The following is a 12,795-nucleotide window of genomic DNA, read 5'->3' as shown; positions in this document are numbered from 1 at the left end:
GACGAGCCTCGTGCTGGCACAGTTGGTGGACGGGGTAGTCTCTCTCCCTGCAGCAGCTGGTACAGTTCCTTTGCTACCTAGGACTCTTGCAGCAGAGTCTCCATCTTCTGTCTTCGTCGAGCGTCACAGCGGTGCTGCCAAGGTTTGTTGTCTATGTGAGGATGTTGTGTCGGCGCTCTTTATTGGCAGCAGACACATGTCAGCGCTATATTGGCGGCAGACACATGCCTGAACGGATGACGAACCTCGTGCTGGCACAGTTGGTCTAAATAACAAATGTAGATCCTAGGAAATAAATTGTACAGCGCCCTTGAGGTGATTTTTCACAAAAACGGCGCTCTACAAATTATCCAATTATTATTATTATTATTATTAAAGGTTTGCAGCGCTATCCACTGTGGGACTTTTCGGAAGCAGGATCTGAATGTTCGTTCTTAAACGAATCGCCGGCGAAGCGACGCTAAAATTGAGTGCGGGTAAATTATAAAACTTTATGTAAAAGTGTCTAACTAAATAGTGTAACAAAATATGAAATATTGGAAACAAGCCTGAACTTTTGTTTACCGGATTTGGGATACCTACGTAGTTAAGTTTTTAACGCAAGGGTAAAAAGGACTAGAATATTGTAAGCATATTTTAGTTTTGAGGACGTAATTGTGATATTACAATACGAGTCGCCTGTACACCGTTTCATTTATTGACAAATCACTGAAAGTGGGAAGGTCACGTACCCTTTCGCGCTCTTCACTTCTTGGTTTGTTCCCCTTTCTCTGGTTGGCTCGTCTATTCATTTTAATGTCTATGAGTTCTAATGAAAAAGGGGGAATTTAAAAAAATATATTTCTATTGTGGGTTTTCAAGCCTTGTTTGGATTAAAAGTCTGAATCCTCTTATCCACAATTCCGTGGTTCCCTCTTCTCCCCGCAAAGACCGGTGGACCAACAATGGTTCCCTGGAACACAGGAGAAAATAATTAACACAGGATTAAAAAAATTAAGGAACGTTTATTGAATTTAAGCCACTTTCAGAAAAGGAACGCAAGAGTAATTATTGGTATCCAAATTTCGATCGGAGTTTTATTTCACTTTTTGTTCATCCTTGATCGTTGATTTTGTTTCATTACATGCATGCATGTACTGATCATAACATCTGTACAAAAATTTTCCGCCTAAAATAAAATAATTGAATCCCTGCGGTTCTTGCCAAGATGGCAAAAATTTTGACCACTTAAGTAAATTATTACAGAGTACAGACCAAGTTTTTACCTACAGCTAAAGGCTGTCATTATTCAAATATCGTATTCATGTATCAGCCGATATGTAATCTTCTTGGTACTCTAACTTCTTTTAAGTTGTAAGTGAAGTAATTCCATGATGAAGACATAAGCGTAAAACGTGGTGTGTATTAAAAAAATAAACACCAGACATCGCGCTTTCATCAAAGAGTATCGGAATTTATAAATCGAACCATTTTTATTATTTATTATAATTAATTTGATTATTATTTATGGATGCTGCAGGAGCAAATCACTGTTCGTTCTGAATAATTATATTTACACACCTTTAGGACTCTATCAGTCACATCTTCAATATCTGTAGTGTCGTCTCTTGTCTCGGAAGAGACTGTCTTGGGGTCTACGAGGAGAGGAGAAAGAGATTTGGTACTATATTTGAAGCAAATTTTAACGCAGCAGAAGTAGAATACCTCCACTATAGAGATGATGCTGCAGCCCAGACAAAGGGAGGCTACTCCACCAACGTTGCCTAGAATAAAAAAGTGGGTGTGTCAAGCCTACGCAAGACAGAAGTGAAACTTCTAGTTTCAGCTGATGCTTGGCGTGGCGCAGTTCGCTGGTGTCTGAGAGAGAGGAAAGAAGAGAAGAGAGAGAACGTTCGTGAGCGGCTCCCCCACCTCAACAAGGTTTCACTTCAAAAATGCCACAGCCGAGAATCGAACCTCGCTTAACTGATTGAAAGCCAACCACGCTGAGCACCAACTGTAAGCAAAGCCGCATAAATTGATTATATTATGTAGGTTCTGAAAATATGAGAGCTTGTTATGTTTTATAATGTTACCTACATCACACCCAAAATATAATATATTTTTAAAAATAATGTACAATGTACAGAAATAGAATCCCACACAAGATCGCGTAGTGCGCTCTAGCGAACGGATATTTTATCAGAGGGAGATAGTTTTAATTTTTTTTTCTGTAAATTATTACATATTATCAAAATAAATAAATTAATTAAATAAATGTAATACAATTATCATAATATACGGATTAGATAATAATTTTAATCCAACACAATAACGCAAAGCGCGCTCTAGCGGAGTAATGTTTTATCACAGTGAGATAAGTGTTTTTATTATTTTGCAATATTATTTTCTTTTAAAAAATGTTCTGACCTACTAAAAAATAAGATATTGAATGAAAAAGGCGTTAAAAACAAAAAAATAATGTGCGATGGCCGAGAATCGAACTCGGATCAACTGCTTGGAAGGCAACTATGCTGACCATTACACCACCAACGCCAGTTGTCGGGATGAGCTAAGAAGCATTTATATGTTACTTCAAAACTTTGACTAGATCAAATGAACTTTAATCGGTGGTGGGGGTACCCGCATTTTCGTTTCGGTCATGAGTCGGTTTTACTCCGGTCCTCGAAATTGCATGACGCGCGTAAAGAAGTTTCACTTCAATAATATTCATTATGGACCTTATGAAGCCAAATAACTTGATTATTCAGGGTATTCTACTAATAACGATGTTAACAACACGCATCAAATATATATATATGGATTTGGCGGCTTGGTAGACTCAGCAGTTACCGTTACAATGGTGAGTTGTTTTCATCCTAGAGGGATAAAATTGAATTTTTTTGTGCTTGAAATTGCTGGAAATCTCTATTTGAAGTGAACTAAAACAATTTGATTTCTTCAACCCAACTAAAAAAGTCGTCAGCTGCAAATAAATTAAGTTCGCCATTGCATTGGAAAATACACGAAGTCAAAAATGACAATCAAAGTTTCCACGAAATGAACATTTCTTCTCTGGTATTTCGCTGGAAAGAAATTAGCATTATAAATACAAGTCGGAATAATCTATGGTAAGCAACAAATAAGTCACAATTTCTTTGAACTCGTAATTAATCGTAGCTTTGGGGGAAAATAATGTTTTCAATTTCTACGGAAATATTTACGAGCAGAGAGTCCCGGGTCTGGAATCCTGCTTATATCAGCCGACCTTAAAACCATACAAAATAAGAAGTTTTCAGAAAGAAGAATACAAAATGATTTTGGAATGATGGTGGAAGATGCGTACCCAAAAGATGGAACCAGGAAAACATGAGACGTTTCTCCCAAACTGTCACCGTCTGCTTGGCATTGTAAATGTGGACAATGGCTTCACGTTTCAAATTCTTTACAGACTTCCTGAAATTAAGATTTATGATTGAATCGAAGTATATTTTTATATAGGAGTACTTATCTAATGTAATCGTAAATCGGTAATATTAGCGGATACGATTTTTGCTAAAAATATAGAAGGAAATTTGTCTCTACCTAATGTCACAAATTCAAAAACAACGGTGAAATTAATATTGCATAATGCCCCTTTTCTCATAATTCAGAACTCGTCTACTAAATCATTTTAATATTAAAATAGCGACTCATAATTCTAAAGTCTAGACTGGATGAGTTTAACGGCGACGGATTTACCTACGATGAGACTGGAAGCTATGCAGACACGAGGCCATTTTAGAGGAGTAACTCAAAAAGTTCTCCAAAATTTTCAAACTAAATCTAATTTTACTATTCACTTATTTGCATATGAGCAACTAAACAGTTCGTGTTTAGAGTTGGTCATCACTCGATGCGTTGCGTTTATTTGCAGACCCGAGCAGTCCATATTCAATAATATACAATTACGAGTACTTGGGGAGATAGTCGGATGTAATTATTCAACACAAATATTAAAACTTCGTTATCACACCCTTGCTTGCTAATTTCAAAAAGCTATTGATTCACTGTTTTGATAGGCGTCTAGCCATTATTGGATATGACTGGAGATCACCGATAGTATGCATGAGGAATCATTATCGTTATACTGTCGAAACAGTAAAACAGTTCAAAGTGCAGGCAATTTCACGATTTTAATTTGAGAAACGACATCTTTGGAGATGAAATATTTCCAACTAGGTATGTTGATAAGAACATTTACTACAGCCCGCCTGGTGGCGTGAAATTCGCGTTTCATAAATGATATATACATTCTTAGATAATGACGGCCTCTGTAGACAAATTGACGAGCAATCCGAAGGTCGTGGGTTCAAATCCCGGCGTGCGCAAGTAAATTTTATTTGATGAATTTATGTTATTTCACAATTTATTTAATAAAATAATATACAGTGTACTTGCAGTACGTTCCAGAGTTGAATATACTCTCAGTATCGCCCTGGTGTAAGACCGCCATTCAACATTGAAACGTTGCTTGAATGTCTTTAGCCGTGTGACCAGATCTGAATATCCAGGTACCCTCCCGCCTTCCTCTTCCCCATCTCCTTCCCCTCTCTACCCCACAACATACCCGAATTGGGGATGCCATAGTCTCTCTCACTGGCTCCAGACGGTTGAGAGCTGTTGGGACTTTTGTGCGGTGTTCACATTAAAAAAATAAAATATATGTATATAACTTACAATATTTCGTGGGTACCAGATTCAAATGCGTCAATAATAATGTTATCTACGTGAATATGGAACTCCACAGATTTACAGTTGCGCCAACATGAACAGGGCTGTACAGCGTCCTTCTCGTCATCTCCGTGGTCATTCAACTCTTCATCCTCCTCTATTTCTTCGTTTATAAGGCTTGGAGCATAAATTATACCTGAAAATTTGTGGAGATTACATAAAATTGTTGGTTTTGCGGCAAAGAGTATGAATTACTTGATAAATCTTTTATCTTATTCACGGAAAGAATGGCTAAAATTAATATATCTACCTAGCTGATATTTTTATTATGCAACTTCGGTACAAAAGCTATTTTGTATTTATTCTCTCATTAAAAGTAAAGCCGGAGCCAGTTGTGAAAAGATCAAAAGTATCGAAAGGAAGTTAGCTAAATATTTCAAAAGATTGACCAAAAGAGTTTCATATATAAAAATAAGAAAAGAACTGTATAAACTAATAAAATTAGATGTATCGTTGGAGGATAGATGATACAGAGTAAATGAAGTAAAGTAATTACCAAAATGATCATTCAAGCAAAGCAAGTCTATAATTCCGCAAACCATGACATTCTCCACGGGGGTGTTGTATGGCGCACAGCCACACAGGGCAAGGGAAGCGTTCACCCTGCATTCTATAACGCAGGATGCGCTGCTGTACTCTGAGAAGTAATTCAAAACCATGTCTTTGTTTTGGTTGCACTTCCGACTGTAAATACATATAACAGAAATCTGAACGTTACAGAAAGCATATTGAAAGGTAGATAAAACATTCAGCTAAAACGAAAACTTTGTTTACTCCACATCTTAGGGTTTCTGCTCCTGTCTTGCTAGAGATATCCCGTATCGAAACAGGCTATTTTATAAATATTTCATTTTAACTCTAGGTTAATTTCGACAGGTAATGTACCTGAAAAATGTTTTCGGGTAAGCAAAAATATTTGATAGAATTAGTATGTAATTCTGGTTGGAATTGGTATTTGGTGACAGTAATGGGATTAGAGAACTTTTAATGTGGATTTGTGTGAGTTAATTAATAGGTTTGATATTGCTTAAATGATTATTTATCTCTACTTGTTGTGTTCTTTTGCTTAGATAAGATCTGAACCAGTCTCATTGCACAACATTTGTTGATTACCCAATGTTTAAAATTTGTTTACATATTTTTAATTGTCCTCTTTTGTCGACTAGATTATTGTATACTTTAGTCGTAATGAACTGGAATTTTCTTTTTCCAAATTTTGTATTTTTTTTAGGTATTTATAAAAGTTCGTTGGTTTTATACCGCGTGTTTCTTGTATTTTGTGTATTTAAGTAAAAATTACTTATTTTGTTAAAGATGAGTAAAAGTGGTTTTTGTGTAAATTTGTTGAACATCGAGTACTTGAAATTTGTTGAATATATCTACAGCGCTTGTTATTATGGGGACTTTGAGTATAACTTTAATGATTAATTTTTGATCCATCGATATATCAATCTATGGCTGATAGTATTAACAATACACGTTACTTTCCCTCACTATCTTATAATCTATTATATATTATTACGTTCATATTTATTATTAGATTTTGTTCAGAGGATTGTCAATATTGCCGTGTTGCCCTGTAAATCTGTCTTGCTTTTGGTATTTTTTTGTAAATATCTCTAAATTTTTAAATTTATTGTTGTAAACACTCGGTCGGACTAGAAAATCAAGATATTCGCCATCTCAATGTAATTCTTAATGATATGTAACGGACGTACTGCTCCAATATCAGCCGACGTCGCCCCATATTAAAATCTGCTATTTACCTTAACTTTGCCTCTCCTTAAATTGAATAAACTGCCTGCTGATGTGTGAAAAGATAAATTTTTATAACCCTATGTATGTGAAATTGTTATGTATAATGAAAATGTAATGTAAAAACAATAAACGAAACGTCGGAGCTTGGCTAGGGGACACGGGCAGAGAAGTATACTGAGAGAGCTGGTGGATATCATAGCATTTAATTCGGACACGGTTATGAGAATCGCGCTTATACGAGAGGGAACGTTCGGCCGCGACCCGAAGCGAAGGGCCGTGCGCCGTTATAGCGTGCGAGGTGGTTTGCCGTCAGAACGTTCCACAAGCGCGGTTCTGAGGATCATGCCTGAACAAAGAGAGGCCGTGGTCACGTTCGGCCACGGGCCCAAAATTACCGGCCGAGAGGCGGTAACCAGACCGGCGGCGGGGCCGCGAGCGCGTCACAAACACGGGCTTCGATTCCCGGAATCAAAGAGAAAGTTGGCCCGTGTGAGCGTCGCTCGGCCAGCGCCTGCCGCCGGTGGCCTATAAAACGGGCAACAGGCCCTGAGAACGGCAGATCTCCAGAAACCACCACCAGCTCTACACCTCTCTCTCTGCTCTGCCCTCTACCTCGCTCCGACTTCTGACTCTGCTCGCCTTCTTTCACTCTGACCCCCGCCTCACCCTGGACCACGGACTGCCTACCCCTTCGGACCAGACTCGGAATCAGCTCAAGAACAAGCGACAAGCGAACGGACCAGCTCTACAGCGGCTTCAGAGACGGCCCCGTTCTACCCCTCCACGCCACTGAAGGACGATATCTTCCGCCTCCACGGATTGGGATCACCGGCCCCTTACAGTCTTGTGTGTCACACGATTACGTCTGATACATGATAGGTCCATTTTAAGTTTGACTTCTGATAAAACCGTGATATGTCCCAAATGGAATTTAAAATCAGAACTCAATTTTGAAATTTTGCTGTTTCTGTTTACAAATGACTTTTTAATGAATTTTAGGAGGTCTAACCTTTCCACAGGCAAACTCAACACTTCTGGTGAATGCCAGGTGAGCTTCGAATTGGCTTCCACGAAGGTGGTTTCAGCTGGCTGCGGTTTGACCACCGTGTATCCATCGCATTCCTGGGACCAGGGCAACTGCTGGGGTTTATGGATGACCGTAATAAGGTCGGGGGTGTGGTGAAGGAGCAGAGAGAGGCCAAAGTCTGGACCGAAGTGCCAGGTGGATCCTTGCGCTGATTTGTTGTGCCTGGATCTTGGAGTAAAAAAATATGTGAGTGAATATGTTCGCGTAGTTTCTGCTGACTAAATAACGAGTTTACGAAAGATTAGTTAACCTTTCAGATTTTTAAATATTTTTACCAACAAGTCCCAACGACATGGTGAATTTTCTTGGATTTTCGAAATGCTCTCAAGGAATCTAAAATGTTCTACATATTATTCATTTTTTGAAGTTATCGTTAAAATAAACACATTTTAAGAAACTAGATAAAATTGTCTTTGAAATATTTGCAAATGAAAAAAACATTGTTCTTTCAAAACAATATTTTTTTTAATATCAAACATGAAAATGTTAACAAAAAACTCACCAGGTCATTTTATCTCGGAACGTCCATAATTTTGAAAGAATATATTTATAAAATATATTCCTTTTTTGTAGGTCATTGTCACTTCACTTTTTATTCCGTTTATCAATAAAAATATATAGATGATTTTTTTAAATATAAATAACTTTCAACTGTCAATGAAAAAATGCCGCCAATTCGTAATTATGTACTTTGACATTATTTTTAAATTTTATCCATGTAATAATGTATACATATTTAATAAAAACTGGGAAGAATGTTGACGCCCCGGTCAGATCTGTCCTTCAGAGGCTGTAATGGAATATGATGTTTGTGGCTAGTAATGTCCTTCCGAGGTCTGAAAGGTTAAATTAAAGTGAGTTTCTGTGACGTATGACCAGAAAAAGTCAAAATATCGTAGCTGTTTTCATGAGGAACCAACAATAAGGTTAACAGCTAGTTTGTTTTCTTTCCTTTACTTCTTTTCTCCAGTTTGGTTTTCACAAGCTATCGGTTTTCTGTACAACGCGGCTTCCTCAATCCCATTTCAATACTGTTGTGCGATGTATCTACGAAATTTAAGCCATATTATATTATACTCTTTTCTATAGAGTAGTACCAGTGGTCTAAAGTCTAATATGTTTACGCCTGTGATATTTCTCTCACGTAATTTAAAAAAAACTTATCTGCGTTTCTCGTATTTTGAGAAAACGGTGTATAAAGATTATTTGAATAATTTTCAAATATTTGTTAAAAATCAAACAACTTCAACATACCGAGTTTTTTCATCTTCTCCAATCAGCTTAAAGATTTTTTTATAAATAGATTTAAAATTTTACATTTAAAATACATTAAATTTGTAATAATTGCTAAGAAAACTATCTAACAATAGCGTTGAAATTAGAAAAATTTTAGACGTGGGTTTTTACACAACAAAGTTGTTGAAATCGAGGATATTTCTACATCGCGATTTTCGCACCCGTGAATATTTTGAATTACATTAGAGATTTGTTTTCAACCTCCATAGCTTGTGATGGAGGAGACTTTAATTTGGTTGAAAGGCTTTTAGTCAGTTTCTTGATTCAAAAGTCATAACTGCTATGGTGTAGTAGTCAAATATAAAGTGTTTTGTTTTGGGTTAATTTAATTCAGATGGGTTTTATTTGGCACACGTACGCAGCCCACTCTTGTCTTACGTGGTGCTTTATTTCACACCATTTGCCTTCTTTGAGCTGTACTGGTGTTTATACCAGATATTTGTAGCCATCAACTATCTTTATGATGTCTAATATGTTATTTATCTTACCTGATTTGAGATAAATCAAAAGTGCAGCAATATCCAAAGCCAGACAGGGAAGGCTTGAATAGTTTATCACACGGGACACTGTCTCCCTCCCAGAGACAAGTCAGCAATATATCACCACACGGCTTACTGAGCAGCTTCATGGCATCTCGGGGCTGGAGACAAACGCATCAATCCATCATCTTTAACAGCTTATAATAAATAAAACGCTGTAATTTCGTGTATGAATTTTATTTATAGGAACACGCACCAAAACAGTTTCGGCAAAATGTATTTATAAAATTGGGATTGGCATTCAGTTTATATCTGCTCTTACATTCGTATAAATAAAGGGATATTACACAAAACTACGGTGTAGTGCGTAATTTCATCTCAAAGTAACTGTTAACCAAAATGTTTAATAATATTCCACGAAAAGATGTTGTTTATATATTAAAAAGGTGTGAAAGAATCGGATAAGTGTAGTTGTTCTTATTTTTTTCTGGTTGCATTGTGGTATGTAGGTTTGGTCGTTAAATCTTTAATATAAAAATATTCACGAAGACTGAATGAACGTTGTGGTCAACGGTATAAAAATATTTTTACCGCAACATCGCGTTGTCGTAAAAAAAGTTTGTATTATTGTCATAGTACGTAGATCTTTATGTCATTCACTACAGCTACATTTGTTTATTCGCCCGTAGATATTGTTTGTGAGAAGTGTGCGACGTAGTTATGCAATGAGCTCAGAAAGGAACATAGATAATAATGTAACTGTCTAAATCATATTTGATTGAAAAATTGCTTGGTACGCGGAGAGTTACGTTCATAGTTCCGGTTTAGGAGCCTGAAAGACTTTTTCATGAAGTAGGAATGCACGCTGAACTATCAATGAATGTAAACATAAGAAGATAGGAAATTTAATGAATAATGAAGATTGGTTTTGTTGATTTACCGTCAAATAGTTGAATTCTAGAATCCTTTGAAGGTTTTTCTGCTTTTTTTCAAGAGTTTCAATATTACTGAAATCATCAAAGCTACTCTGTATCTCTGGAAGCGCCTCTTCTATCTGCGATGGATTCAAGTCTTTTGGGTACTTACTGAAACATCGTAAAATAAATATTTGAAAACATCTAAAATAATGCATTAAAAACACATCGAACTTGTTCACGCTGTTCCGCGCGCGGTTGTATTGGATATCTAAATGTATTTAAATTGACCGGTTCTAAAAAACCATTGAAAAGTGGTAGACATGCTTGACATGTTGATAGTCGAAATATGAAAAGAATCGATTGATGTTTCAAATGATAATTACGTTAATGTTTTTGATATTAATGACTGACCATGGACGTAAAAAAACCTGTCACGCGATGGAATGACTTGTTTGATTTGAATTGATTGAATTGGGGTTTTTAAAGGGGGATGTTCAATTTGAACGAATTTTAAACATTTCAATTACTTAATTAAATAATGCACATAGCTCAAATACGCTAGGAAGACGGAATCTTTTGTAGCCATGTAGATTGTAGATACACATAACGCTCTTTTGAGTTCATAGGAACGCAAGTAGCGTAGGTAACTGTGTGCAGATATAGTGAAGGTCATTTGGTGTACATGCCTACAAATAATTCCATCTTCAGAGCTCGTGTTTAATTTTGAAGTTGTTCATTCTTTCGAATAATTTTAAACATTTATATAGATAAATTCGAAATGAATCTCTCGATTAGACTCCTCAATACAATAAACACCCCGTCTCACAATACCACAAATACTACGGTACTGCCCTGAAAACGGTAAGATTTATACCTACTACAGATCTTCTCACTAAACCTTCATCACTCGTTCTGAAAACGGAGTAATCCGCTGCTAATCAAGCATTCCTTTTCAATAAGGGATGGTGCTAATGGTAAGCAAGAGATATGGCATGCTACACGGAGAAAACTTACTGATATTAAATACTGTAAATTTATTAAAAATCTGGTCAATTTATTCGTTTTCCTGTTAAAAACGGGACTTCAGGCCTTCGACGAAAGAATTAACAAAATTCCTAACAAAGTATCAGTCAAAGGCGAATGTTTTATGAGGACGGCGGAACACGTGTTAATACAAATATTGATATACTAATAGTGTCGCATTCCGTTATGATATTTATTAAGAAAAGAACACGTTTTGTCGATATATTCTGAATGACTAATATTTTATCAGGAAATTGGCGTGCTATAACTTTTCAACAGCATCATTTTTCTCCGTGTATAATTTGAATTTTATCTATCATTTACTACTGCCGTAAAAAAATGGGTAAGTGCCTACTAACAGATTTTTGAGGAAGTTATCAACTTGCATCTTCCCCAAGCCCCGGTCACACACCGTGACAGCCAGGAAGGGCGCCTGGGAAGCGGGGAAATGCGATTCGCGAAGGGTAGAGGCGATTGTCTTGGAACTGTACATATTCCACAACAGAGAGGTCAACCAACACATCATGACCAAGCCAATGAGGTTGAGAAGATACCAGAAACATCTGAAATAAATAAGATACTATTAATTTTACTTTTACACCTATCGAGATAAACCTTCTGTATAATACGTAGTAAAATTTTGTGGAAATACATAAACATTTCAACTTGCATTTTCCTTAATAATACATCATATTTCATGAAGGCGTGTTCCGACATCGTGATAATATATTCGTATTTACTAAAATTTTATCAGGAAACCTGTTAATTCATTTGTAAGGTCTGCAACCCCGCTTTAACTGGAATTACCAAAAATTTTGAAGAGATGTTTAATAAATTAGCAATAGTCATTTTTCTCCGTACAAAGCAAATAGACAATCTAAATATAGCTTAATTTTTCGAAGAAAGGTTCTTCTAACCGATTATCACTTTGTTATTATTTAGTTTATTAAAAAGACAAATAACTTAGTTAACATAACTTTATTTTTATATACACAATCTACATGTTTAGCGAACATTGTTCGCTTCATCGGGAGTAAACAAAGATATCAGAATACTAGGAGTAAGTGTAGATATCGATCACCTATGGAGATGGATTGATAGCAGTAGCGGCTCGTGACTTTTGGGTGTACTCGAGTTCTAATATTACAAAAAATTGCATTATTAATGTTTTTTTAGTTGAAAACGAGTATTTATTTAAAAAAAAAATCGATTTGTTTGAAGATTTTCAGGAAATCCGTGCGGCGCACGGCCAAACTGAAATTTCCTGAAAATCTTATAACAAAAAAACATATTTTCGAAAAAAAATATCGTTTTCAGCTACAACAAACTTAGCACTCTATCTCACTGGAAAGTCACGAGCCGCCACTGGTTAATAGATGGAGGGAGGGGGGGGTATGTGTATGAAAGTTTATCAGAATCGGGGATTACAATGTGATTAGAAGGGAAAGACCGGTTAAGGGGGATGATATTTAAAAGCGGATTT

The 12,795-nt window shown here is 36.4% G+C and overlaps 1 protein-coding gene across 1 annotated transcript; it reads right to left on the bottom strand.

Annotated features, from left to right (window-relative positions):
* Positions 1 to 856: 856 nt before the first annotated feature.
* Nach (nach) lies at positions 857 to 11,835 on the bottom strand. Its single transcript, XM_089636393.1, has 8 exons — positions 11,725 to 11,835; positions 9,382 to 9,533; positions 7,520 to 7,765; positions 5,249 to 5,436; positions 4,699 to 4,888; positions 3,326 to 3,435; positions 1,561 to 1,763; positions 857 to 952 (listed from the first exon to the last, which is right to left on the bottom strand). Exons 1-8 carry the CDS (start codon positions 11,833 to 11,835, stop codon positions 857 to 859), a joined length of 1,296 nt encoding a protein of 431 aa, XP_089492519.1.
* Between the last annotated feature and the right edge of the window lie 960 nt (positions 11,836 to 12,795).

The sequence above is a fragment of the Hesperophylax consimilis genome, chromosome 10 (assembly GCF_061612785.1).
Source record: "Hesperophylax consimilis isolate HC1 chromosome 10, BYU_Hcon_1.0, whole genome shotgun sequence".
Classification (NCBI taxonomy): Eukaryota; Metazoa; Arthropoda; class Insecta; order Trichoptera; family Limnephilidae; genus Hesperophylax; species Hesperophylax consimilis.
Note: the sequence above shows the minus strand (reverse complement) of the source record. Positions and strands in the feature narration are given on the sequence as shown.

What these genes read in the sequence shown, in the direction of transcription:
- Nach (XM_089636393.1), bottom strand. Translation starts at nt 11,835, where the DNA reads ATGTGTTGGTTGACCTCTCTGTTGTGGAATATGTACAGTTCCAAGACA. An exon ending in TTTGATTTATCTCAAATCAG is followed by an intron (nt 7,766 to 9,381) that starts GTAAGATAAATA and finishes TTTTACTCCAAG; the next exon opens with ATCCAGGCACAACAAATCAG. An exon ending in TTGAGTTTGCCTGTGGAAAG is followed by an intron (nt 5,437 to 7,519) that starts GTTAGACCTCCT and finishes ATGTATTTACAG; the next exon opens with TCGGAAGTGCAACCAAAACA.